The sequence below is a fragment of the Carya illinoinensis genome, chromosome 8, assembly GCF_018687715.1.
Source record: "Carya illinoinensis cultivar Pawnee chromosome 8, C.illinoinensisPawnee_v1, whole genome shotgun sequence".
Taxonomy (NCBI): domain Eukaryota; kingdom Viridiplantae; phylum Streptophyta; class Magnoliopsida; order Fagales; family Juglandaceae; genus Carya; species Carya illinoinensis.
The window spans coordinates 319,396-345,170 of NC_056759.1; the positions used below are offsets into that span (position 1 = coordinate 319,396).

The following is a 25,775-nucleotide window of genomic DNA, read 5'->3' on the forward strand; positions in this document are numbered from 1 at the left end:
CATTGTGCGTGTCATTTGGGTTCGGGGTCTAAAGGATTAATGTACGAGGATATTTTTGAAGAAAGATTTTAGGTTAGGCATTTCGTCTAGCAATAGCAAGAAAAGTTAAAAATTGGAATCTCAAAAATGCTATCCAATCCTACATTACCCACTCATTTGCAATCAGATGGCACGTTCAAGAAGTTAATTGACAAGTCATTATATGAAACGTCTTCCACATAATATCTGAATTTCCATATTGAATCTACCATTCAATTCCATTCAAACTTTTTCATTCAAAGGCAAAAGTTGGTGGTGGGGAGTTACAAGTATGTAGAGAACTTCCCATTCCTCCCAAGGAGTGAAGCATTATTGCGAATCAGCCAAGTTGCAAGGAAGCATCTATACAGTATACCGTAACCTAAAACCAATGTGTTCGCTTGCAGCAGCTTAGGCAACTTTTGCTATTAAGGGGAAGATGGAGAGATGTGACCAACGCACCAGCTAGCACTTGCCTTCTTAGTTCTTACCGATGTCGAGTTCTTTGTTCAGATGGAAAGCTTCACCTTGATCCCCATTTAGGGACCTTCTCTCCAAGCAACAAGCAGTTAGCTGCCTGAGTAACCTCTCGAGACATGACTGCAAGCAAGCGTGCGAGTCTTTTAAATTGGGATTTGTTGACAAGATCATGGCATTAACCGTGTCAGCCACGACTTCTCGCTGTGACTCTTCAAGTAGATATCCAACTGATGACTCCTGTGGTTGTTCATATGCTAACAAGGCAACACAATCCTAGACAGAGAGAGTTACAATTATTATTTAGCTCAAAATGCAGAAGTATTTCCTACTTGCAAAGGATTTTATTATGCTTCGCAAACAATTTCTTTCATACCTGAACAAGATCGTCAAAACCAGCCAACCCAAAAAACTTTGCCAGTTTAATTCTTCCATACTTCACAGCTTCCTCCAGTGCCCCAACCTAGTTGTCAAATACAGGTTTTCAAACTATGAATAAATAGTTGATTAATTATAATCAGTCAAAGGATACGAGTACAGTTAATTAATCAGATTAAAGGGAGAGAAAGATGAGAACAGATGGCACATTGCAGTTTCTGCAGAAGAACATAGACCAAGATCTATGTTTTTGTTCATTAAAATTAGCTCATTTATGACAACGGACTTTTGAATGGGTAACTTGTGTTCATTTCTTTGGAACAAACAAAAACCTTCTACAATTGAAGTAGCTTGGCTTTCTGTGTGTATAACGCATATTGTAAGAAAATTCAATAGGGCAAAAAAGAGAACATACACGAACCAATTCGATGAACTTTTGACAGTGAAGAAGAAAGCAGGTAGCTGATTTATCATCCTGCAAAAAGCACAACCGATTTATCTTCACTTTTTTCAGGGACATAAAAGAAAATAATTTTGGCAAAAAGGTCCGCTATGTAATCTGATCATGCGATGACATCAGTATAGTTCCTTTTCCTGATTTGCTTTCCTCATCCCCAAGTTCTCATACTCTTCCCACCCCCAAACCTCTCTCCTTTTCTCTTTTGCAAAAGCTGTTAAAGTAACAGGTACATTATAGCCTCAACCACCCTTGCCCAGAAAAAATTTTGAGAAAAAAAGGAAAAGAAATAAACAAAAAAAAATTAAATTTAAAAATTAAAAAATAAAACATGTGGTGTGTGTAGGATGATGTGTATAGCAAAGCCCTCTATAATATATCTCTGAAACCCAATTTTATCTGTTCCAGCCACATCCCAACGGAAGTGGCCAGGAAATGCTTCCAAGTAAATACAGAAATATTAACAAATATACCTTTAAGGAAAAAAAAAAAAAAAACTGCAAAAGCATCTCACAGAAACTTGAGTCCACCTGAACAATCTGGGGATACCAGTCATGAAGTTTACCGAATGCAGAATCAATCTCCCCACTCTTTATTAGCTTCATCCAGTAAAAATAGGTTAGCAATTTGCAAAAGAAAATAAAGCGAAAACACCAGTGCTTGAATATAAAGCAGCATGATGATAATAAGCAACAATCAGCATTTCTTTAAGTTTGGAGGGAAATGATTACATAAACTTCAGTTCACATATCCAGGAAAGGATTAGGGAGTCTCCACAGCTAAGTGATCATGGGTCAACGTTTTATGTATATTGGAATTACTTCTTGCACCAAATAGGGATAAATAGGTCCATTAAACTAATTTTGGTGATCAAACTAAAAGTTCAGGTACCTCATAGAAAAAAAGAGTGTTTATTTCAAATGGAAAAAAATAAGTGCTCCCTCAAGCAAAAGCCACCTAATTATTCAAGAGCATTGCAAAAGGGGGTAAGAGTCTATCACCCATAGTTGAATCTACTCAAATATGCTTCCCATCTCAAGATTTAAGAGTAATCCAAGAAGAAGAAGAATCACTGCACCCATATGCTTCCTATTACTGATTTGTCAACCAAAAGTCCGTATGAAAATATTGATGATCTGTCTAAAATATCATACCTTTCGAAGAGTCTTTCTCCGGTTTAATGCATAAACGATGTCCTGCTCATTAAAGCCATTCTCTTGAGCCATATATACAGGAGGCACAGTAGTTTTACTAGCTACGTCAAATGTATTGAGTGTATCTTCATAGCCATAATAAAGTAAGTAGGAGCGGACAATTCTGTTTCATATAAAAGTCAATTAGTAATTAAAGAATGGTAGTCATAGATGAAATAAGAGTAATATGATTGCTTCACGGAGCACATGGGAATATATATGTTTCTAAGACGTAGTTCTCAGCAATAAACAACATTAACGGATTTGTATTCATTTGGCAGTGAATTGGCAGGAAAGCCAATATAAAGTTGTATAGCCAGTAGCCAAAATTCTACAGTCCACTGTAAGGTAGACCATAATGTGTTGGATTAAATTTTCTAGGACCATGACTATATGAGCCATTGATTTGATTTTGCTTTGCAACTTCGCTGGATTTGGTCTCCAAATGTTACCTTTGACAACTTAAGCATTTTAAGAGGGAAAAAAAAAAGTGGGTGACAATGTACTGAACAAAATTTAGAGAGATGGGTGAGTGGAGAAAATGCTTTTCTTGATCCAATTCCATGTAATTGCATTTTCCCTAAATTTAGGTAGGCAGAGATTTCAGTTTAATAACCATTACCATAAATCAAAAGTCAAGCTCTATGGAAAGACAAGCTTTAATGGTAAGGTAAACTTCTAGCTCTATCAACATAAATCAGACCACTCCATACATGTCATCTATATCAGAAGAACCTTACAAGGTGTACCAAAAAGCATAATACGTCTTGGTAAAATAAGATTTATCTGATATCATCTTACCCATAACTGACGTTTGGTGGCAAAGAAATCTTTTCAATAGTTGTTTGTTGCTTCATCCTCTCTTGTTTTTCAAACTCCTAATCAAATGATATGAATGTAAAAACAAAAAATTAATAACACAACATCAATAATTCCAGGAAGCATTATCAAGTGATTTCTGAGTTCAAAAGGACAGAAAGAATGGTAGAAACAATTTTTATCTATCCTCTTAGTTTCAGTTCACTAAACATTTTTTTTATAGGTAATAAGAGATTTTAGTCCAAGTATGTAGGCATAGTCCAAGTACATAGGAAGTATATAAGAGAATACACCTAAATACAAGCTAAAGCAAAACAGAACTAAGACAAAGCATTACAAATATTCCTGTCCCTTACAAGGTTTTTCAACCAAAAATTTAAAGTGCTAAAGAAAAAATCCCTAAATTCCCCCATAGTACGTTCACAATCTTCGAAACACCTCCCATTTATCTCTAGCCATAAACACCAAAACAAACACAAGGGAATCATCCTCCACTCTGCTGCACTGCCTCCACATCCCACTACACCTTGCCAGCTAGCCATGAAGTCCACCACATGAAAAGGCATCACCCAAGCAATGCCTACCCTTGCATATAACTCATTCCACAAGACCATCACCGTCTCACAATGAAGGAAAAGGTGGTCAACAGATTCACCATCTTTTTTACACATAAAGCACCAATCCATCACATATATACCCCTTTTCCTCAAATTATCTGTAGTTAAGATTTTCTCCAGCGACACCAACAAGCAGAAAAATGCAACTTTACTGGGCACTTCAGCTCTCCAAATGCATTTCCAGGGGTATGTTATATCACCATGACTATTTAACACCTTATAAAAGATTTCACAGAGAATCTGGAATTATGATCATGTACCTACAGCATCCCATCCTCCCTATGCTGATCAATCTTCATATCATATAATTTCACAAAGAAATCAGCAGCTTCACTCACTTCCCAGTCCTGTAATTCTGTAGTAAATTCCACATTCCAATGCAACATATTATTAGAAAACATGTAAGAGTCAGCCACTGCAGCCCCTTTGTTTCTAGCAATCCTGAAAAGGCTAGGATATGCAAATTTAAGAGCTAAATCTCCGCACCAAACATCATGCCAGAAAAAAATATTCCCCACTTTGAAATTAATGTTTTTGACAAAGTCCCCCCCATCCCAACCGAATGGACTTCCTTAATCCCACCCCAAACACCCCTTTTATTTTATTAGTACACCAATTCCCCCACATTCCTCCATATTTAGCATCTACAATCTGCCTCTACAATGCATTACTCTCTTTGTTGTACCTCCATAGCCACTTTCCAATGAAGGCTTCTTTTTTTTTTTTTTTTTTTTTGATCGGTAAAAGAAATTATATTGATCAAAAGGAGGCAAATGCCCAAGTAGACGGGACATATACAAGAGCAACGCCTAAGGGTGCTAATTTAGGGATATTAGGAATTCATGAAAAGACATGCCATGGAAATCAATTACAATTGACCAATGAAGCAAGGTAATGAAAAACAAATTTCTAAGCTCTTCCATCGATCGCTCTTGATCTTCAAAGCTTCTTGCATTCCACTCCCTCCAAATGCACCTCCATAGACATATAGGTATCATCTTCCATATGGATGCAATTTGAGAGTTGCCCCGAATACCTCTCCAAGAGGCTAGAGAGTCACATACCCTTTCCAGCATCACTCAAGCTAAACCCAGTCAAGCAAAAACTTCATTCCACAAGGTCATAGCAACCTCACAATATAGTAATAGATGGTCAGTGGACTCGCCACTCTTCTTGCTCATATAACACCAGTCCATAACCATGATGCCACGTTTCCTCAAGTTGTCTATATTCAGAATCTTCCTCAAAGAGGCTGTCCAAACAAAAAAAGCTGCCTTTGGAGGTGCCTTTGTCCTCCAGATGCTCTTCCATGGGAAAAAATCTGAGTTCTGCATGGTCAAAGAATGATAGAAAGAACGGGCTGTGAAGACTCCCTTCTTAGAAGGCTGCCAATGAATCTTGTCTTCACCTACCCCGGACACCCAAGTGGAGTACACCTGGTCAAAAAACACCAAAAATTCATCCATTTCCCAGTCTTGTGCATCTCTAAGGAAGGAAATGTTCCATTGAGGAATGCCATTGGAGATAATAACTAGATCCGCTATTGATGCCTCTTTTCTTCTAGCTACGCCATAGACTTGAGGAAAAACATCCTTGAGTACCCGATCACCACTCCATTTCCAACTTTTAAAAAGCTTTAAATTCCGCACTCCCAATCCTCTACAACTCACCAAGTGATATTTTCTTTCCTCCACAATACCATTCCCATAAGAAATTCCTAAAAATCCTCTCAATTCTTTTTACTACCCCCGCTGGAATAGGAAAAACAGAGAGAAAATAAGTAAGTAAATTAGACAATGTGCTTTTAATCAATGTAACTCTGCCCCATTTAGATTCATCCAAAAAAAAAAATCATCAAAAGAACTCTGCCCCCTTTAGACAAAGAGACCTTTTTCCAACCAGTTAGTCTCCTCTCAATCACCGCATCCCAAATAGACACTGATTTGTGGGGGGGCCCCAAAGGTAACCCAAGATATTTCTTAGGTAAAGAAGATACCTTACAGCCCAAAATATTGGCCAAATCATAAATATTTCTGACTGTACCCACTGGGACAATTTCAGACTTAGTTAAATTGATTCTAAGCCCGGAGACAGCTTCAAAACATAACAATAAAGCTCTTAAAGCGCGAAGATGATCCTGGTTAGTATCACTGAAGATTAAAGTATCATCCGCGAAGAGAAGATGAGAAACAGTGATGCTGCCCCTTGAAACATCACCCACCTTGAAGCCCGACACAAAACCCCCTTCTACTGCCACTTCAATCGTATGACTCAAGGCATCCATAACTAAGACAAATAGGAAAGGAGATAAAGGGTCTCCTTGCCTTAAACCACAGGAGCTGCTGAAGAAACCAACCAGAGAGCCATTCACCAAAATAGAGATTTTGGCCGTCGAAATGTAATGTCTTATCCATGAGCACCACTTCTCCCCAAATCCAAATCTCCCAAGCAAGTAAAGAAGAAAATCCCAATTGACATGGTCAAAGCCTTTTCTATATCCAATTTGACTAAAATTTCAGATTGCCCCATCTTTTTTCTACTTTCCAAACACTCATGAGCAATTAAGATCGAGTCAAGAATTTGCCTTCCCCTCACGAATGCATCTTGAGACTTCATTATAATCATATCCATAACCACACTAAGGCGGTTAGCTACACCTTTGAGATGATCTTATAATCCCTATTAACCAAGCTAATAGGGCGAAAGTCCCTCATTTCTACAGCACCCACCTTCTTAGGAATAAGAGCAATAAAAATTGTATTAAAACTCTTTTCAATTTTCCTAAAGGAATGAAATTCATCAAAAACTTTCATAATGTCATCCTTCACAATGTCCCAGCAAGTTTGGAAAAATGCCATGGAAAAACCGTCAGGACCCGGAGCCTTATCCTTAGACATGCCACTAACCACATCAAGAACTTCATCTTCCTCAAAAGGTCTCTTTCTAACCAAACTGCAGAAAGATGATCAATGGAATCAAAAAACAGCCCATCTAACTTAAGTTTCCATGAAAATTCTTTCCGAAAAAGTTTCTCATAAAAATTCACAATATGATCTTCAATCTCCTCCTTATCACAAATCACATTGTCACCTACATGAAGAACTTCAATGGCATTATTTATTCGATGAGAATTTGCCATTTTATGGAAGAATTTCGTACATATGTCTCCGTCCTTTAGCCATAAAATTCCGGAGTTTTGCCTCCATGAAATTTCTTCCATAAGCGTAAATTTTTCAATATTTGCCACCACTCTTTTCTTCAACTCCTTTTCTTCACAGGAAATTGTACCCACCAACTCCTTGTCCTCCAAACTCTGCAGCTGCTCCATAAGAAGTAATCTATTGTTTTTAACATCGCCAAAAGTCTCCGCATTCCATCTCTTCAAGTCTTTTTTAAGCTCCTTGAATTTTCCAGCCAAGATAAAATTGGGAGTGCCATTAAGTGATAAGAGGCCCACCACCTTCTTACTCTTTCAATGAAACCTTCCTCCTTCAACCACATATTTTCAAATTAAAGTGTCTTTTTCCACTAAATATGCCTCCACAGTCCAACAAAATAGGATAGTGGTCAGAAACTACTCGTTGTAACCTTTTCTGACTTAACTCAGGAAAAAGTGCTTCCAAAGATGCTAAAACCAAGAATCTGTCCAAAAGGGACCATGCACTCCCATTTGACCATGTGTAATCCCTCCCGCCATAGGTAAATCAATCAGCTGCAACTCAGAAATGAGTTATGAAAATTCAAACATAGCGTTAGAAATAACCGAGTCCCCTACTCGCTCACAAGGATAACGGCTAATATTAAAATCCCCTCCAAAACACCACGGAATATCCCACCAACTGCAAAGTCCACGATTTCTTCCCACAATAAACTCCTACGAGAATCTGAATTTGGCCCATAGACACCAGCAAAAGCCCATTCGACGCCATCATCCGCATTCTTTTTTTTTTTTTTTTTTATAAGCAAATAAAATATATTAATCAAAGAATAGGCAAAGCCTGATATAGTGTTTTATAGTTGTCCTAACTAAGTAGGAGCAATAGATACAAGAAAATCTACACCATTAAAGTCCACCGCAATGGCCCAAGTACAAAAAGTTCTAATAAAGTAAGCTTTCAATTCCTCCATCGATCTCTCTGTCCTCGAAAGTCCGGTCATTACGTTCTTGCCACAAACACCACATGATGCATATAGGAATCATCCGCCACACTATTTTGATCTGTTGGATACCTCTCAACTCTGTCCAGCTGGCCAAAACCGCTACCACAGTCTCAGGCATAACCCAAGCCAAATCAACTCTACCAAGAACTTCACTCCACAATCCTCTCGCAATGTAGTAATAGATGGTCCACAGATTCACCCCCCCTTCCTACACACGCAACACCAATTTGCGATAATCACCCTACGTTTCCTCAAATTATCAATTGTGAGGATCTTACCCAGGGATGCATTCCACACAAAAAACACCGTTTTTTATGGTGCCTTATGTCTCCAGAACTTTTCCCAAGGAAAATGGATATGTGAGTCTTGAGTTAAGGACTTATAAAAAGAGAAAACCGAGAAATTACCCTTGCCTGCAGGTATCCACCACAACCTATCCTATGAGTTACTTGGTGTACTAGAATACAAAAGGCTGAAAAAAGCTTCAAAGTTGCTCATCTCCCAATCTTGTGAGGCCCTTGTGAAATTAACATTCCACTGGATTTGCTCCCCCGTTCTCACCAATACTTCCGCCACTGGAACATCAATGTCACTTGCAAACTGGAACAGTGAAGGAAATGAATCCTTTAGAGCTACGTTATCACACCAAGTGTCATGCCAGAATTTAATTCAGGTTCCCTCTCCTAGACAAAGTCTAGTGTGACGAGAGAAGACCTCCCAACCACGTCTTATATTTTTCCACAACCCCACACGATATGCCCCTCACTTCTTTTGTGCACCAATCCCCCCAAAGACCCCCATATTTGCTCTCAATCACCATCTTCCACAGGGCTTCAGGTTCCTTGTGATGCCTCCACAACCATTTGCCAAGTAGCACCCGATTAAAAGATCTCATATTTCTAATGCCCAAGCCGCCACACGAGAGAGGGCTACAAACCTTCTCCCACCTAACAAGGTGAAACTTGAATTCCTCCCCCATTCCTCCCCACAAGAAGTCCCTTTGAAATTTCTCTAGACAAAGTGTCAGCTTTGCTGGTATAGAAAATAAGGACAAAAAATAGGTAGGTAGATTAGAAAGAGTACTCTTAATCAGGATAATCCTACCACCTTTTGACGAGTACATTCTCTTCCATCCTACTAGACGACGCTCCACTTTCTCTATCATTGAATCCCATATTGGAGCTACTCTCGAGGCAGCTCCCAATGGAAAACCAAGGTAAGTCATCAGTAGTGATGCAATCTCACAAATTGAAAAGACTGATTGAAGAATTGTAGTCGGCATCGTCAACAGCAAGGTTCGAACCTGAGGATCCCACATAACAAGAATGCCTCCTGAAGCTCCATTAGAGACTAACTCAACCCAACCTACATAATTTTTTTGATAGGTAAATAAATTTTATTGATCCACGTAAATAGGCCAAGCCCGAGTACACAGGGAGTATACAAGAAAAAAGCCTAGTTACAATCTAAGTGCTACGGGTAGTAGCGGAAAAGTCACTAAGACTCGTTCCATTCAAAACTATAGTAGATGCCCAAAGGAGTAGAGTGTGAAAGAAAAGAGCTCGAAAAGCATCCGGAGAGCGTTCCTTATTCTCAAAACAGCGGCTATTTCTTTCGGTCCACGTGCACCACATTAAGCATAAAGGTACCATCTTCCATACAGCTGCAATCTGGCGATTCCCTCTTAGCCCTTGCCAGCAAGACAGTAAATCGATCACCCTCCATGGCATGGCCCAAGCAATGCCAAGCCTCAAGAAAATCTCATACCATAATACATTTACTGTGTCACAATGAAGGAGAAGGTGGTCTATTGATTCAGCATTGTGTTTGCACATGAAACACCAATCCATTATGACGAGTCCACGCTTCCTTAGCTGGTCTATGGTTAGGATTTTACCATGAGACGCCACCCACCCAAAGAAAGCAACCTTGAGGGGAACCTTGCTTCTCCAAATGCTCTTCCAAGGGAAGGCGTTGGGGGAGTGATTCGTCAAAGTCTTGTAGTACGAACGGACTAAAAATTTCTTATTCCCTGTGCATGTCCATAATAATCTGTCTTCCCCTCCAGCCCTGATCTTCAAGTCATGTAGCGCACTGTAGAAGTCAATGATAGCGCCCACCTCCCAATCTTGTGCTGCTCTAGTGAATCTCACAGACCAAAGTATGGAACCATCGGTAAGACACATATTTTCAGCCACTGAGGAATTCTGATCAGAAGCTATCCTATAAATGGAAGGGAAATCATTTTTTAAAGCGACATCACCACACCAAATGTCATGCCAAAATCTAATTTGTGTGCCCCTTCCCACCACAAACCTACAATGACCCCGAAAACCGTCCCATCCACTCCGGATAAATTTCCAAACTCCCACACCATAAGCTCCTCTTACTTCCTTTGTGCACCAGCCACCCCACTCACTTCCATATTTGCATTCTAAGATATTTTTCCATAAAGCGTCTCCCTCAAGATGATACTGCCATAACCATTTACCAAGGAGAGCCTTGTTAAAAGTTCTCAAATTCCTTATGCCCAAACCACCGCAAGACAGATGGGTGCATACTATATTCCATTTGATCAAATGGAATTTCCTTGTATCCTCTAATCCTCCCCATAAGAAATCCCGAAAAATCTTCTCCAGTCTATTCGCCACTCCTGCTAGCACTTGGAATAAAGAGAGAAAGTACATTGGAAGGTTAGAAAACTTTTAATAAGAGTGATTCTCCCCCCCCCCCCCCCTAGACAAATAGATTCTCTTCCACCCTGCCAGTTTTCCTTCAAACTTCTCAATGATCCCTTCCCACAGACTTAGATTTATGAGGGGCCCCCAAGGGGGGAGTCCAAGATACTTCATAGGCAAGGATGAAACCTTGCAACCCAGGATGGCTGCCACCGTACTTAGGTTGTCGACTGAGCCCACAGGGACTACTTCTGACTTGGATAAATTCACCTTAAGGCCTGATACAGCTTCAAAGCAAAGAAGAAGTGCCCGTAAGGAGCAGAATTGTTCCTGGTCTGGGTCACTGAAAATCAATGTATCGTCGGCGAAGAGAAGGTGGGAAACGGTGAAGCTGCCATGTGTGGAACCGCCCACCGTAAAACCCGAGAGAAAACCCCCTTCCACCTCCCTTCTCAGCATTCTACTTAGCACATCCATGACAAGAATAAATAAAAGTGGGGAGAGAGGGTCCCCTTATCTCAAGCCCCGAGAACTGTTGAAAAATCCTTCAGGAGTGCCATTGACCAAAATAGAGAATCTGGCTGTTGTAATACAGTGCTTTATCCACTGGCACCATCGTGCCCCAAAACCCTACCTACCAAGGATATACAACAAAAAATCCCAATGCACGTGATCAAAAGCCTTTTCCATGTCTAGTTTACATAAGATACCTGGAATGCCGGATCGGATTCTACTCTCTAGGCACTCATTGGCGATGAGGGCTGAGTCTAGAATTTGCCTTCCTTTTACAAAAGCGTTTTGGGACTTCAAGATGATCTTTCCCAGTACTTCGCTCAACCTCTTCGCTAAAACTTTGGAAATGATCTTATAGACCCCACTTATCAAACTTATGGGACGGAAATCATTCACTTCCACCGACCTTGCCCTCTTGGGAATGAGGGCGATGAAAGAGGCATTGAGGCTCTTCTCGAATTTCGTGAGTGTGAAATTCGATAAAAACCTTAACCTTCATAAGATCCTCCTTGACAATGTCCCAACAAGCATAAAAGAAAGCCATTGGAAAACCATCAGGTCCTGGGGCTTTGTCTTTATTCATACCTTTCAACACTCCAAGAACCTCGTTTTCATCAAATGGCCTCTCCAACCAAGCCGCACTTGAGTGATCAATGGAATCAAAGTCTAGTTCGTCAACCTTGGGCCTCCAAGTGTATTGCTCCGTCAAAAGCTTCTCATAAAACTGGACAATATGCTCCTTGATGACATCTCTACCCAATAAAACTCTTCCATCCGCATGGAGAACCTCTATAGCATTATTTCTTCGATGGGAATTGGCAATTCTATGAAAGAACTTTGTGCTCCTATCCCCTTCCTTCATCCAAAGGGCCCGTGATTTTTGCCTCCACATAATCTCCTCCATAGCAGTAACTTTTTCCAAATCAGCAACAACCGTCAATTTTCTTGCCCTATCATCTTCTGATAATGTCCTTTCTACTTCTTTTTCATCAAAATGCTATAGTTCCATGAAGAGTTTGTTCCGCTGGTCGTTGATGTTCCCAAAGACTTCCAGGTTCCATTTTTTTAGATCATATTTCAAAGCTTTTAGTTTCCCAGCTAGAATAAAGCTAGGAGTGCCTGTGAGCTGATAAGATGCCCACCATGCGCTGACTTTCTCAACGAACCCTTCCGCCTTTAACCACATGTTCTCGAACTTAAAGTATCTGCGTCCCTCTTGAATACCCCCACAGTATAGTAGAAGGGGAAAATGATTTGAGCAAAGTCGGGGGAGCCGTTTTTGACATAGTGTGGGAAAGTGGGTTTCACAAGAGGAAGAAACGACGAATCTGTCCAAACGCGACCATGCCCTTCCATTGGACCAGGTAAAATCTCCCCCTGCCAAGGGGAGATCCACCAAGTCTAGATCAAACAAAAGCGTGGAGAAATCTGCCATGGCTTAATCCGAGCTAGGAACCCCGGACCGCTCACTTGGAAACCGAGTGATGTTGAAATCGCCCCCTATACATCACGGTATATCCCACCAACTGCAAAGGCCAGCTATCTCATCCCAAAGAAATTTCCTGCTACTATCATAGTTAGGCTCATAAACACCTGCAAAGCCCCAACAAAATCCATCATCCACATTAGAGAAAGAGCAAGCTATAGAAAATTCCCCAACACATTCATCTACAAGGTTAATTGCTCTTTTGTCCCATAACACCAGAATACCCCCTGAAACACCCTTAGAAGCAAGAGTGGTCCATCCTGCATACGAACAATGCCACAAGCTTCTAACAATGTTTCTATCGACATATTTTAGTTTCGTTTCCTGAAAACAAATAACATCTGCCTTCCATTCCCGTAATAAGTTCTTGATTGTGAGGCGTTTTTTCGGGTCATTCAAGCCCCAAACATTCCAGGCTAGAATCTTTGGCTTCATGGATCACCAAGGTTCGCCCTATCTTTAAGTCGTCCCCTGCTCGCGCTGCCCTCCCTTGCATCATAGTTTATGGAACAAGCCAATCTTTTAAGTTCCCTATCTTTCTTCACAACAGATTTAGCCAAGGCAAGCTGACCCGCTCTCATGGCGATGAGTAAAGTTTGCAACTGGTCCTCAAAGCCTTCGCAGGATATACCCAAGCAATGCCGCATCTCATTCACCTTCTGTATGACCCAGTCTGGTGGCAATGGCAGTGACTCGGTTGAACAATCTTCTGGTGGCAATGAGCAAAGTGGGCTAGTTACTTCCTCGGGTTCATCTGGTACAGTGGACAAAATGCCATCCCCTAACTCTTTACACACTAACTGTAAATCTAACCCACAAAGGGATCCTTCGTCTGAAGACCTCCCACCCAAAGGAGAGGCGTCTACCTCATCATCCATCATGCACAATACCCTGGACAAGGTCTCAGAGAGACCTATAGAGAGAAAAAGAGCTTTGGGAACCACTCCCGTGTCTAGGCCAGGTGCGGACGAAAGCCCATCCCTGTTGGATCTGTTTTCCACGATCTGAATATGGTCCAGAGTGCCACGCTCAGCTTCTTCGGAGGCCATTGGCCTGTTCTGTGGCTGCCGCGAGGTGACGGTGGGCAATGAGGCGTCATTCCAAGGCAGCCCGTGTGCGTTCTCCGGTGGAAACTGTGAGGAAAGACGCTCGGCTGCTTCTGTGTTCTCCGTACCGACGTCGGAAGGTTCGCCGGCAACCAATGGGACATTCTGCCACGGTGGGTGGACGGTCTGAGTTACCGCCGGTGAAGAAACGTTGATCGAGCCCTGGGAAGCCGACCCGTCTGAGAGAAGCAAGTCTACAGCTTTGGAGGGCCTGCCCGATGCCCGTGGGCTTACGGCCTGAGAAAGAGGCCCTAAGGCCCGAGTCTAAGGACAGGCAGGGCCTGCCTCAAATGAAACGAGCCGGCCCACGTGAGGGGTCCCGCTGGAGGGCCTGTTTGATCTCTGTGGGCTTATGGCCTGTGAGAGAGGCCTTGTGGCCCACGTCTGAGGACAGGCAGGGCCTGCCTCACCTGAAACTAGCCCGCCCACGTGAAGGATTCCGTGTGCTAGGCCTCTTGCCTCATGGGCTATGCTTGTGGCCCATGGGCTTTCGGCCTGCAATTGTGGCCTTGAGGCCTGGTATTGAGGGCAGACAGGTTCCCCCTGTCCTACGGCTTCCCCTATAATTACTTGCCTTCCCGATGTTTTCTGTAAGTCTTTTCCAGCACCATACTTTCTGCCCAGTTCAGCCTCCCTACCGTGTCCCATCACCATGCTCAAACCCAGGTCCACTTTTTTCATCAAAAAGGAAACATCTTCTAGAACTCCTGAAAGTGAAGCTCTGACACCCCATAAAATGCCTTCTACGTCCCCCAGTGACCGCTGGGTAGCCCCCCCAGTGACCGCTGGGTATGAAGAGATTTCACGTTCTGGCGAGGAGCCAGCCAAGACCGAGGCATAGGTTGCCGAAGTGCTTGGTTCCATACTTGAACCACCAGCAGTCCCTCCCCTACGCGACCCACCCTCCATCTGCGCCACCACCTTCTGGCGTTTTAAAGGCTCGGCCACTGCAGACTCAGCCACCTTCTTAAGGTGGTAAGCAAAACCATCCCATCCACTGCCCTTATCTCCCTCGGGTATGATCAGTGAGCCCTTTCTTCTTTCGTTGTTAAACTCCTCCAACAATAAATAGCATCCCCTTGAGTTTTTGAGAAGTTGCAGAATGAAGACCCCGTTACCCATCCTTAACTTTCTGAAAAAGCCTTCACGCCGACGAGAATCCGTGGCTTCCCCCACCATTCTAACCACCCATGCAACTGTCGCACCGTTAATGAGCAAAAATAAGGCCATACGTCTGTTTCTTTCGGTAATGCGAAAGAGGTTGGCACCCACCTTAGTGAAGAAGAAAGTTTTTGATTCAATCGTGAAACGCCTAGCCGCATCCATCATTAATAAGAAAGCAATAAATGGAATAAAAAGAAAGGAAAAAGATGAAGAAAGGAAGAAATTTGAGGAATGAGAAGTCAAAGAGGAAGGAGGAGATCAACTCTGGCGAGGGGCGCCAGAGGGTAGGATGTGTGCATGCATGCAGTACGGAGAGAAATTCCACCTTAAAATTACGGAGAGAAATTGCGCATTAAAACTGGAGAAGAGTATTTTTTTTCAACTTTAACCCAACCCACATAATTACAGCTCCATAAACTATGAACCAACGATAATGACCTTCAATTTAGTTTCTTGTAAACAGAAAATATCAACCTTCCACTGTCTTAACATATTTTTCACACGGAGATGCTCTCTATACTCATTCAACATCCGAACATTCCAAGAAATAATCTTAGGTTTCATGGGATACCATTGACAGCCCTCTCTTTGCCTTTTTTCCCTAAAGGCACTCCCACCCTTGAAATTATAATTAATCGTACATTCCAATCTTTTTAGCTCCCTCTCCTTTTTAGCAGCAAATCTAGCCAAAACAGGATGTCCAACCTCTATAGCAATAAGTGGAGCCTTAGATTGCTCTTCAAATCCCTCACAAGAGATGCCAACACAGCTTCTAATTTCTTCCACCTTCCTGAATACCCAGTCAGAAGAATTGCTAGACCAATCGATGCCTAGGTTAAAAAAGCATAAAGAAACAGGATCAAGGACTTTGTCAAAATCAAAAAAATTCTCCAAATTTGCATGATTCATAACCTTCCCCTCCACTTATCACCAATTGCAAGCCAGACACCATCCCCTGCTGTGGAAACAAATGAGGACTTCACAACCCCCACATTAGGCACAAAACTCGACTCCATAAAGTCCCCTGAAGAGCCTCCAACCTCCATCGCATCTTGTTGAACAAATGGTTCACCTAACTGCTCCATAGAGTTAGTCACCTCAACATCTAAAACTGTTGGAAAATTGCTAGGAAAATCTGCCAAACCTGTCGAATTTATCTGTGAAGATAGGAGCTGTGCCAAGACATTCTTCTCTATAGAATGATCTCCGAAAAAAAATCTTCGAGATCTAATTCTCAGCCTCCTAGGGAACTGCAGCTGAGTCTATCACCGGGAGACCACCAAAAGGTGCACATGTTGCTGGCAACCCACTCTATGACGTCGAACCAATCGGCAATTCCACTATGGGCTGGGCTGGCGTAACTCACTTCTCGGGCTGGAAGAATGGAAAACCCCAACTCCAGAATGCAGCTTTTGTCTACCAACGGGCTTATTGGTTTGACCTTGCACATGCCCAGATCCAACAGAACCCATCTGCCTCCCTTAATCTCTTCACACCCCTTTGAAAAACTAGAAGAAGCCAGGCAACACTTACTAAGTTGAAGTTATTGCACATTACTAATATCATCAGTAATAGGTTACTGAGAGGAGAGGAGTTAGAGCTCAAATTTAGAAATGAAATAACTGGAAGGCCACTTACCTCAAAGGGAGGGGCTAAAATGGTGCTGTTACTATAATGAAGTAGTGGATATATTAGAAAATCTCGGGTGTATTCAAGTGTGCATGTAAAACTCTAAGCTGAGGTGCAAGTGTGGTTTGCATGTATATCATTAGACTATCTCACATTCTTCAGCCTAGGTAATCAACCAATACAGTAGCTGAGAATAAAAACCAGGAAAAAAAAAACAGCAAAGTTGACCCAAATACAGCATGTAAACAAAAAGAAGCATGAGGAGGAGAACCATATCTTGCCTTAACATCAAAAGCAAATGACTTCTGCCCAAAATTGACCTGAACCCTGGAAAATTCAATCACATACACGGCTTAAAAGTCAATGTGCACTATGATAAAATGAACAGTAAATTTGACCAACATGCAATGACTATAATTGTAATTACTATGTAATGACTAATAGAACAACTAGTAAGTGCAACAAGACTTCGGGAAGGGTGATTTAGTATTCTTCACAAATGCATAAAAGAAGCTTTTGATTTCTAATTTGTTTCTCACAAAATAACAAATGAAAGCTCAGAACATTCACATTAGCAGAATCGGTGTAGGAGGCGCATTGGAAAACAAATTCTTCAAAAGTTTAGCTTAATTTTAGTCAAAGAAAAAATCTCCCCCTCTATTTTAGCTATCCGTATTTCCAGAACATCATACATCTCACTATTTACTCTTTTCCTATTCCATTTAAATAGTAATTTTTATTCTTTCTTTATCATGCTTATTCACCTCTATCATGCTTCACCCAGCCAATGTGGGAATTAGTGGGATATCACAAAGAGCATTTTAGAGAATGTAGGTTACTTAAGACTACAGAATAAAGTTTACCAAACATAAAAGCTTGATAGTATTCTCTACTGATCTAAATGGACTCATTGGAAAGCACAAGCTTGCTGAACTTTTTCAGCAGCTTCAACCAAGTATTAGTACTTTCTTCAAGCAGGAGGTTTTAATGGGCTAATTAATTGGAGTTTCACTTCCTCCCCTCAGTAGATAGATAGTTTTTCAGAGCAAGTCATGACTGAGAGGTTGATGCCTTCATGGAGTTCTTTTTGCACTCACAAGATTATGTATTGAAGGTGCAGATAAGATTCTTGGGGCCCATTCCAAGGAAATGAAGCTTACTGTTTGAACGTTCTAGAAGTTGTTATACCCTTAGAATATCTTGGAGAAGGATTTGGGCAGCCAAGGTGTGATACCTTATACGATAAGGATAATGATAGGTAGTGTATGAGATCCCACATTGCTTGAGAATGACAAGTTCTTGCTCTTTATAATTTTTCAATGGGACTCCAATTATATCATTAACTAGTCCTTTTAGAGATAGGCCATGTGGTTTAGACCTTCCATTGGAACGTTACACAAGGTGCCTTTGAGAGCAGTTCTTTTTTTTTCGCGTATACAGCCTCTTTAGGAAGACCATCACCATGGATAATCTATGGAACATCACATCCTTGTGACAGATTGGTGACGTATGTATAGGAAAAAAAAATATGTTGATAACCTTCTACTTCAATGTGAGATCATCAGGGCCTTGCAAAATGACTTTTTTATCTAGTTAGGTTACCTTCAATTAAGCCCAAAAGGTTAGCATACCTATTCGCTAATTGGAGATGGCTATACCTATTAAGCCCGAAAGGTTAGTAGTAAGGGCAAACTTGTGTGCATGTGCCCCATGTTATAGGCTCGATTCCCCCTGGGATCAAACTGCAATTTAAGTTCTCCGAGGATTTAGGTTACATGGGTGAGTCCTAAGGGCTCTGCCGTAGGGTGGTTCCCCCATCATCAAAAAAATATGATAGCCCACAATTACAAGTTGTAGCAGTGTAAGATGGTCAAAGAAAACGTAAAACACATCATGGCTTATACTTCAAAAGGACCAGTCAAAAATACAGTTGGAGCCCCTCGGAATCATCATAAAGGGTAGGAACTCCTATCCTTTAATCAATGCGAAATCACATTCACCATCCTCTTATACTTATCATTTGTAACGAACCAAAGAAAGCTCAGGTGACGCCTAGGATACACTCCAAAAGACTAGTCAAGCTTATAATTGAATCCTTTTGGAATCAGTATAAAAAGGCAAAAACTCACGGGAAATATGGGATCCCGTTCATTGCCCTCTTATACTCAATATGGGGTATTACAATGGTCCTTACTTGTTTAGCAGTGCATTTGGAAGGAAAGGAATGATAGAAATTTTGAGAATCATGAACAGACGATAAAGTTTAATACTTTATTCCGCTAGGTAGCTTCTATAGACTTCAATGGATGGTTTTTCCATGGCTTCCTTTACTGTTTCTCTATTTCTAGTTAGGTGTTCCTCTTGCATACTTCCTATTTATTTGGGTTATGCTTTATGTTTTTCAATAAAGTCTTCAATTACTTATACAAAGATAGAAACTTGCTTCAAGTGTAACATACGGGTCCTAAATTAGGGCTTAGAATTAATATTTTTATAATTATTACTATTATTAGTATTATTTTAGTAAATATTCCCATTGTCTATTTAGTCGGATTTTAATAAAAATATTATGTTATACTTTAAATAGAAAACCAAGGAATATGTTATGGGTTTTAAATAACATTACTACCTATTAATCTTAGTATAGCTGAATATTTATTGAATTATCTCTATGGTAGGACTTTAAGTAAGGCTACTGTAAAGGCAAAAATTGGCTAGGATTAGATGAGTAAATGATAAGGCTTATCTTATCATATTATTTATTATTGTTGGATGAATGTAAAGATAATTATTGATTTGTATCTAAACAATGCTGAGTCTATCTAGAAGTTTTAGGAGTTGTTTAGATAAGTCCTTGAAGTCAAAATCGAGTTCTGATAGTTTTGCACTTATTCAGAAGAAAACTGAACAGAGTTTAGTTTATAACAGAAGAAGTTATCACGAAATGTTAGCAGTCCATCAGGACGCGTTTTCGCGTCTGTTGCTAACCGTCAGCAGAGTCCTACTGCGACTAGAACTCTTTCCAGACTTTTTATTTAAAAGGATTCGGTTTTATATCTTTTTAAGGACTTTGAGCCACGAATTTTAGAGAGGATATTCTGAGCGTTTATGAGAGAAAATTCACTTCAGAATTTTCATGGAATTTTTCATATCTTCCTGAGTGTGATCGTGCTTTGAGGATAAAGCAATATCGATTGGATTTCAGCCTTTGGAGTTCCAGAAGGGAAGTCAACATTTAAAGATCGCCAGAGATTCTGGCTGCTATTGCGGTAGAAGACAAACAGGTCGTTTGTCTAGACAAGTAACAGAGTCGAATTGCAAAGGTTTTGTAATTGATTATTGCTTGTATTGTTCTTCAAATAATAAGATTGACTTTCCTGGGTTTGACTGCCCCGTAGGGTTTTCCCTTTAAAGAGTTCTTTAAAAGGTTTCCCTTCGTAACCAATCGTTGTGTCTTGCAAGTTTGATTATTTATTTTAAAGTATTCGATTCGTTTCATAATCTTAATAATTGAAATCTAACATATTCATTCAAGGAAATTGGTAGACAATTTCATGGTTTTACAGGGGTACGTTGGGAATTTCAGCTACAACACGTTAGTGACAATTAGTGACTCATATAGGTCACAAGCTAGGATGTAAGATTGTGGAAACAGTGCTAAGAGGTAAGTAGTATGATCATACCTTTATGTGTGTTGTAAATATTCAGTTTTTGCATGAAAAATGTGATGTTGACCTACGCTACGCGGTGAGCCAATTCAAGGTTAGCCCCTTTTCACAAACCTCAGTGAATTATGATGATATGCTTGTGAATAAGGCTGTGCATGCTATGCTAATATGGATTGTTGTCAAATGGATGAGATGTTATGAAAATCACATGTATGCCATGTAATGTTCATGTGATGGTTAGATCATGCTATGCTATGTTGTGTACACGTATGCCATGTTTAATGTTATGCCGTGCATAAGAGTATGCCATGCCATGTAATTTCCTGAAGCCAAATATGTTCACATGCATTATAAAAGTTAATAAGAAAACAAATGAATGACAAGTAAGCTTTAAGATTGGCCTTAAGTCATGGGTGAATGTGCAAGCCACGGACTTAAGCATGATCCACCACATGGAAGATATGATGTTTTAAGGTGACATGAACCCAAACGTGCTCCACCACCGGTTATGTTATGTGGTGTCACTAACTCAAACGTGGTTCACCATATGATAGGTGATAACACGGACCCAAGTGTGTTTCACTACATGATATAATATGTTAGACGGTGTCACGGACTCAAGTGTGGTTCACCATATGTTAAGTGACAACACAAACCCAAGCATGTTGCACTACATGTTATGATAAGTTATACGGTGCCATGGATCCAAGTGTGGTTTACCCTATGCTATGATATGTTATATACAGTCAATGACAATTGGACAAATGCACACATGTTATGATGGCCACTATGTAAGTGAAAGACAAGATGAATAAGATATGTACAAACGATAGGATATGCATGGAGTCAATCATTCATGCATCCATGTTACATGTATTGCCATGATTATGTTTGATTCCACTTATGTTACTAATAAATGATTTATATGTTATGTATATGTGTGATGATTTACGTCACTTTTCAAAATTTAGCCTAATGTTAAACTAAGTTTTTTTTTTATAGGTAAGAGAAAATATTATTGATATGAATGAAAAAGGCATGAGCCATGTACACCGGAAGTGTACAGAAATATCATTTGTTAAACTAAGTTACGTTTATAATATCATGTGGTATTACTGAGTCTTCGACTCATTTGTTTGTTTCTCTGTTTTTATATTTTAATGTATCGAATGATGATTTCATGGATACAGAGTAGGAGTGCTAGGAGTAGAATAAATTTCCAGAGACCTAGTGTATGATTTAGACATTTAAGCAGTGTTGGTATCACATAGAACTACCTTATGTCAATTCTCTTATTTTTCAAGCTTTTATGTATGAAAGACTGCCATGATAGGTAAGTTTTATAATTCAATACATAAGGTATTTTATGAGATTGAATCTCTTTATCGGGCATTATGTTATGAATCTACGTAATATTCCTGACCTACGAGAAGGCGTGTTACATCAAGTCAGTGAAAAATGGGAGAGAAATGGGGAAGAAAGTCTATGGGCAAACTCATTTATACAGGGTGTATAGAAAAGGTTCACCTACACTGTAAAAACTAAAGTTCCCGAGAACAATAAGTGGATATTGCCACACGTAGCCCCCCAATCAAACTGAAATCTTGGGTAAGTGGTTTTGGGGTCAAGATCTAGTGCTTCACACCATCAAAAGTTTGATTATTACCTACACGCTACCAAATATAGCGATCCACACGCCTTATCAAAATTTCATTGCTACAAAGTCCAAGTTAATGCAAACCAATACTTTTTTCAATAAGTAATGCAGTTTTATTAAAAGCATAGGGTACAAACGAAGCACACAGGAAGCATATAAAAGGAAATGTACAACTAGCTAGAAGAAGAAAAAGGGCAAAATTCTTTGAAATCTAAGAACCTAGAGAGTTGGGAGCTATTATGAGCAGCTAGCTAAACATAGTGTTGACCACAATTGTTTTTAACTTTATCACTGTCCTCTCTCGATCTTCAAAAGTTCGAAAATTGTGTTCTTGCCGAATACACCAAATTAAACATGGGGAAACCATAAACTTTTTGAGTTTCTATGATTTTCAAAATGATGATACCAACATGCCAAGAACTCTACAACTTGTTATGACATAACCCACTCAATCCCAAATTTTTAAAAGATTCAATAACTAAATTCACCATATTCTGTCTTTTTTTCCCAATAAAAAAAATTCTTGTCTTTTTCTAGGTTTTAGGAAGATTCCATCATAGATAGTATTTAAGTTATCAACATGAAGTTCTGTCAAGAGTAGATTTCTTGTTCATTTGCTTAAATGTGGAAGTGATCCTAGTTATGCCCTTACATGCCATGGATGTAAGCCACTAACTAAAAAAAACTTTTTTTTTTTTATAAGTAACTTAAAAAAACTAATTAATTCTATATCTTTAAAAAAAGAACTAGTTGGCCAGATAACTGATTTATGATGTTTTTTTTATAAGTACTGATTCACGATGTTGACAGCAATAGTTTCTTTTTTTCTTTTCTTTTTTTTATAGGTAAACACACACAAAGCATAAATATGCCATCCATGCAAAAGAAGTTAAAAAGACTCCATTTTTAGATTATAAAACACCATAAATAATTCATCTCCGCTGGAAGAGCAAAAGTTCCAGATTCAGATTGCTATCTGCACTATCTTAATCTTGCATTAAGAAACACAAGAAACTAACTTTTTACAATAGAGTAATGACAGAAGATGCATAAGGATTTTCAAGAAATTGTACGACATACTCCTCATTTTGGCTGTGAACAGCAATGGTTGGAAATAAGGGACCCTTCATGTCCTTGTACACCGCTCCTACTACGGCCCCATTTTTACTGGAGATAATGAAGAGAGCACACATAACAATCAGAACCCTTTAGCAATAGGAGACCATGAGCCAAAGTAGATTCAATGATACTTCCATCTTTTTCCAAGTGAAATGTTGACATAAGAATATATAAAGCTTCATTGATTCCAACAACAAATAAGCTGAAGGTCGCAGGCAAATGTCTCACGTGAAAAAGAATTCTTGTGAAGCATAATTAATTCCAGCGCCAACTATGTCATTAGCTGTGAAGGTTGGGCCAAAAGTCTCTCCCTTTCCTTGTCCACGATAAAGCATTCCATCATCCCCATGGTATCCACAACTATTTGCCTCCCACCTACCGCATAGACAATAAATGAATAAATACAATCAGGCAATGCTGTATAACTATAACTAACAAGGCATGCTAATCTAGCCCAACAGTTTTCAAAGCTGTGTAAAATGGCACACCCAAGGGCTGCATACCAAACCATGGTTCTCATTTTTTTTTTCATGTCCTTAGAAACGTATGCAGTGGCAAGTGGTGACCTCCTCAAAGGCCACGGCAGATTTGAACATGCAATTCACTAACCCATGCAATATGCTAGAAAAATGTTGTTTCTAAAGGATCTACCAAAGATTTGCCCGTCTGTGCAGTCTGAAATTGTCGGCCTTGCCGCAAAAGTTAAGTATATTATTTTTGTTGGTTTTTTATTCCTTTGGATAACTACTTTTGGTCGTATTTACTTTGTAAATACTATGGGGTATGACTTGACTGACCTGCAGGCTACAAGGTTCTAGTGTCCACTTAGGAGGAATCTGTTTTTGTTATCTATAGGTGTTCAATTATGGTTCCAATATGTCAGTGGTGCATGAAAGGAGAGCAATAGTGGAAGCTTTGAAGATAGTGAGCAGTCAATGGATGAGCTTAGAAATTTCTTTTTTAATACTATATTCCATCAGACTTTTGCAATAGATTTTAGTGCTATGAAGTTGCATGAATTTCTTGTATCACTAAATCATCAAGCATAGGTGATTCTCTTGTATATGTCCCGTGTACTCGGGTTATTGCCTATCCTATCATCAATAAAATTTTGTTTACAGACCAAAAAAAGGTGTTCGATTATGGTTCTTGTCCAAGTTATTCTTATTTGCACCAAGTATGCGTATTGTTTTGTTATTAGTTTAAGTAGGGACACCTAATTCAGAAGTGTTAAATCTGCTTCTACAGTATTGTAGGGGCATAAAAAGCTGTTGTTTACACTTGGAACATTAAGATTCGTCCAAGTGAACTCCTACGAGGCCTTGGTGAGATTGAAAGGTTTCCTATCACTTCTTTAAACCCGTATTTTAGGGGCCGACATCGTCCTCAGAACATGCCTGAACCCCGAGTTTGTTATCCCCAATATATCGATAACCATTAAGCAATGATTATAATCCTCTATCCCGGTGCGAAGCAATTCATTTGCAAATTCCTTTACTTCAGTTTAACTGAGTTCTAAGTTTTAAGCCCTAGGTTATAGTAATCTGGAACCCAAAATAAGGCTAAAACCCCAACTTGAATTACATTTAGAAGGAAACTTTTCAGAAACCCTAATTCAAACGAGAAACAAACAAACAAAACAAAACGAAACGATAAAAAAAAAAAAAAAAAACAGAAAAAAAAAAAAAAAAAAAACAAAAAAACAAAACTTTACTCACCCGGGCTGCCTCCGCATCTTGAAAGTATCAGTTGTGAAGCCTATGGCGATCTGGCCTTTGGCCCCGGCGTCCTTCACGAAAATCTCGAAATAGTAGACAAGTCGCTTGACCGGAGCTGGGTTGTTAGCCTGAACGACCCCAACGTCGTGGCCGTGTAGGTTGACGCTCGTGTACTTTACGGAAAGCTTATCAGTGGACACAAGCAAGAACCCCCCGGAGCTGTTGATGGTGTTGAGTTCGCTGGGTAGCTGCTCCTCCGTGTCCTCCAGATGCGTCGCTCTGCTCGCGCCGAGCCGCGCCAGCTCCAAGAAATACCAGCCCAGATCTTGATTGTGAATGTTGGTACCGTTACTGTCACTGTTGGCGCTGCTATTGTTGGTCATTTCTTCTGAATTAAACAGAAATCCCAGAATTCAATAAGTTTTCATTGGAGATGGAAATGGAATTTTGAGGGATTTACTTACGAAAGAGAAATGGATTTTTTTGGCTTCGCTTTGTCAAGAAGGAAGAATCTTCTTTTTATTCACTGTTTTTTAGTGTGCATTCAGTTTGTGCATTAATTTAACGCGAATGATCATGCCAAAGGGAAAGCTTCTACTTCTCTGCGGTGATGATCACACCATAGGGAAGCTCCTGCATCAGTCTGATTATGCCACCTCAGTTGGTTATATTGTTTTTTGTTTGATAGATGATGGCCTAGCAAGATCGACATGCTTACCAAGACCTCTTTTTTAAGAGTTAAGCTACAGAGAAGCCACTGTCTCTTTTTTTTTTTTTTTTTCATTTTGACCAAAACGGTGCGTTTTGACCCAATTTAAATTACGGTTTCATGTCTACATCCCCATTTGAAATGAACCCACGAAGCACCCTCTCATTCGACAGCAACCCCCCGCGTACTGGTCCATCTACCCAGGCCT

The 25,775-nt window shown here is 40.0% G+C and overlaps 1 protein-coding gene across 3 annotated transcripts; it reads right to left on the bottom strand.

Annotated features, from left to right (window-relative positions):
• Positions 1-198: 198 nt before the first annotated feature.
• LOC122318392 (ran-binding protein M homolog) lies at positions 199-25,477 on the bottom strand. 3 transcript variants are annotated; one of them, XM_043135683.1, is made up of 11 exons: positions 25,323-25,477; positions 24,859-25,246; positions 23,369-23,515; positions 23,102-23,188; positions 16,978-17,023; positions 3,325-3,401; positions 2,485-2,647; positions 1,861-1,929; positions 1,289-1,348; positions 872-958; positions 199-771 (listed from the first exon to the last, which is right to left on the bottom strand). In XM_043135683.1, exons 2-11 carry the CDS (start codon positions 25,239-25,241, stop codon positions 499-501), a joined length of 1,392 nt encoding a protein of 463 aa, XP_042991617.1. In that variant the 5' UTR covers positions 25,242-25,246; positions 25,323-25,477; the 3' UTR covers positions 199-498. The 3 variants fall into 3 exon arrangements, with proteins under 3 accessions (XP_042991617.1, XP_042991618.1, XP_042991616.1); XM_043135684.1 differs by having other exon boundaries at positions 1,295-1,348; positions 24,859-25,404; XM_043135682.1 differs by having other exon boundaries at positions 24,859-25,403.
• Positions 25,478-25,775: the final 298 nt, after the last annotated feature.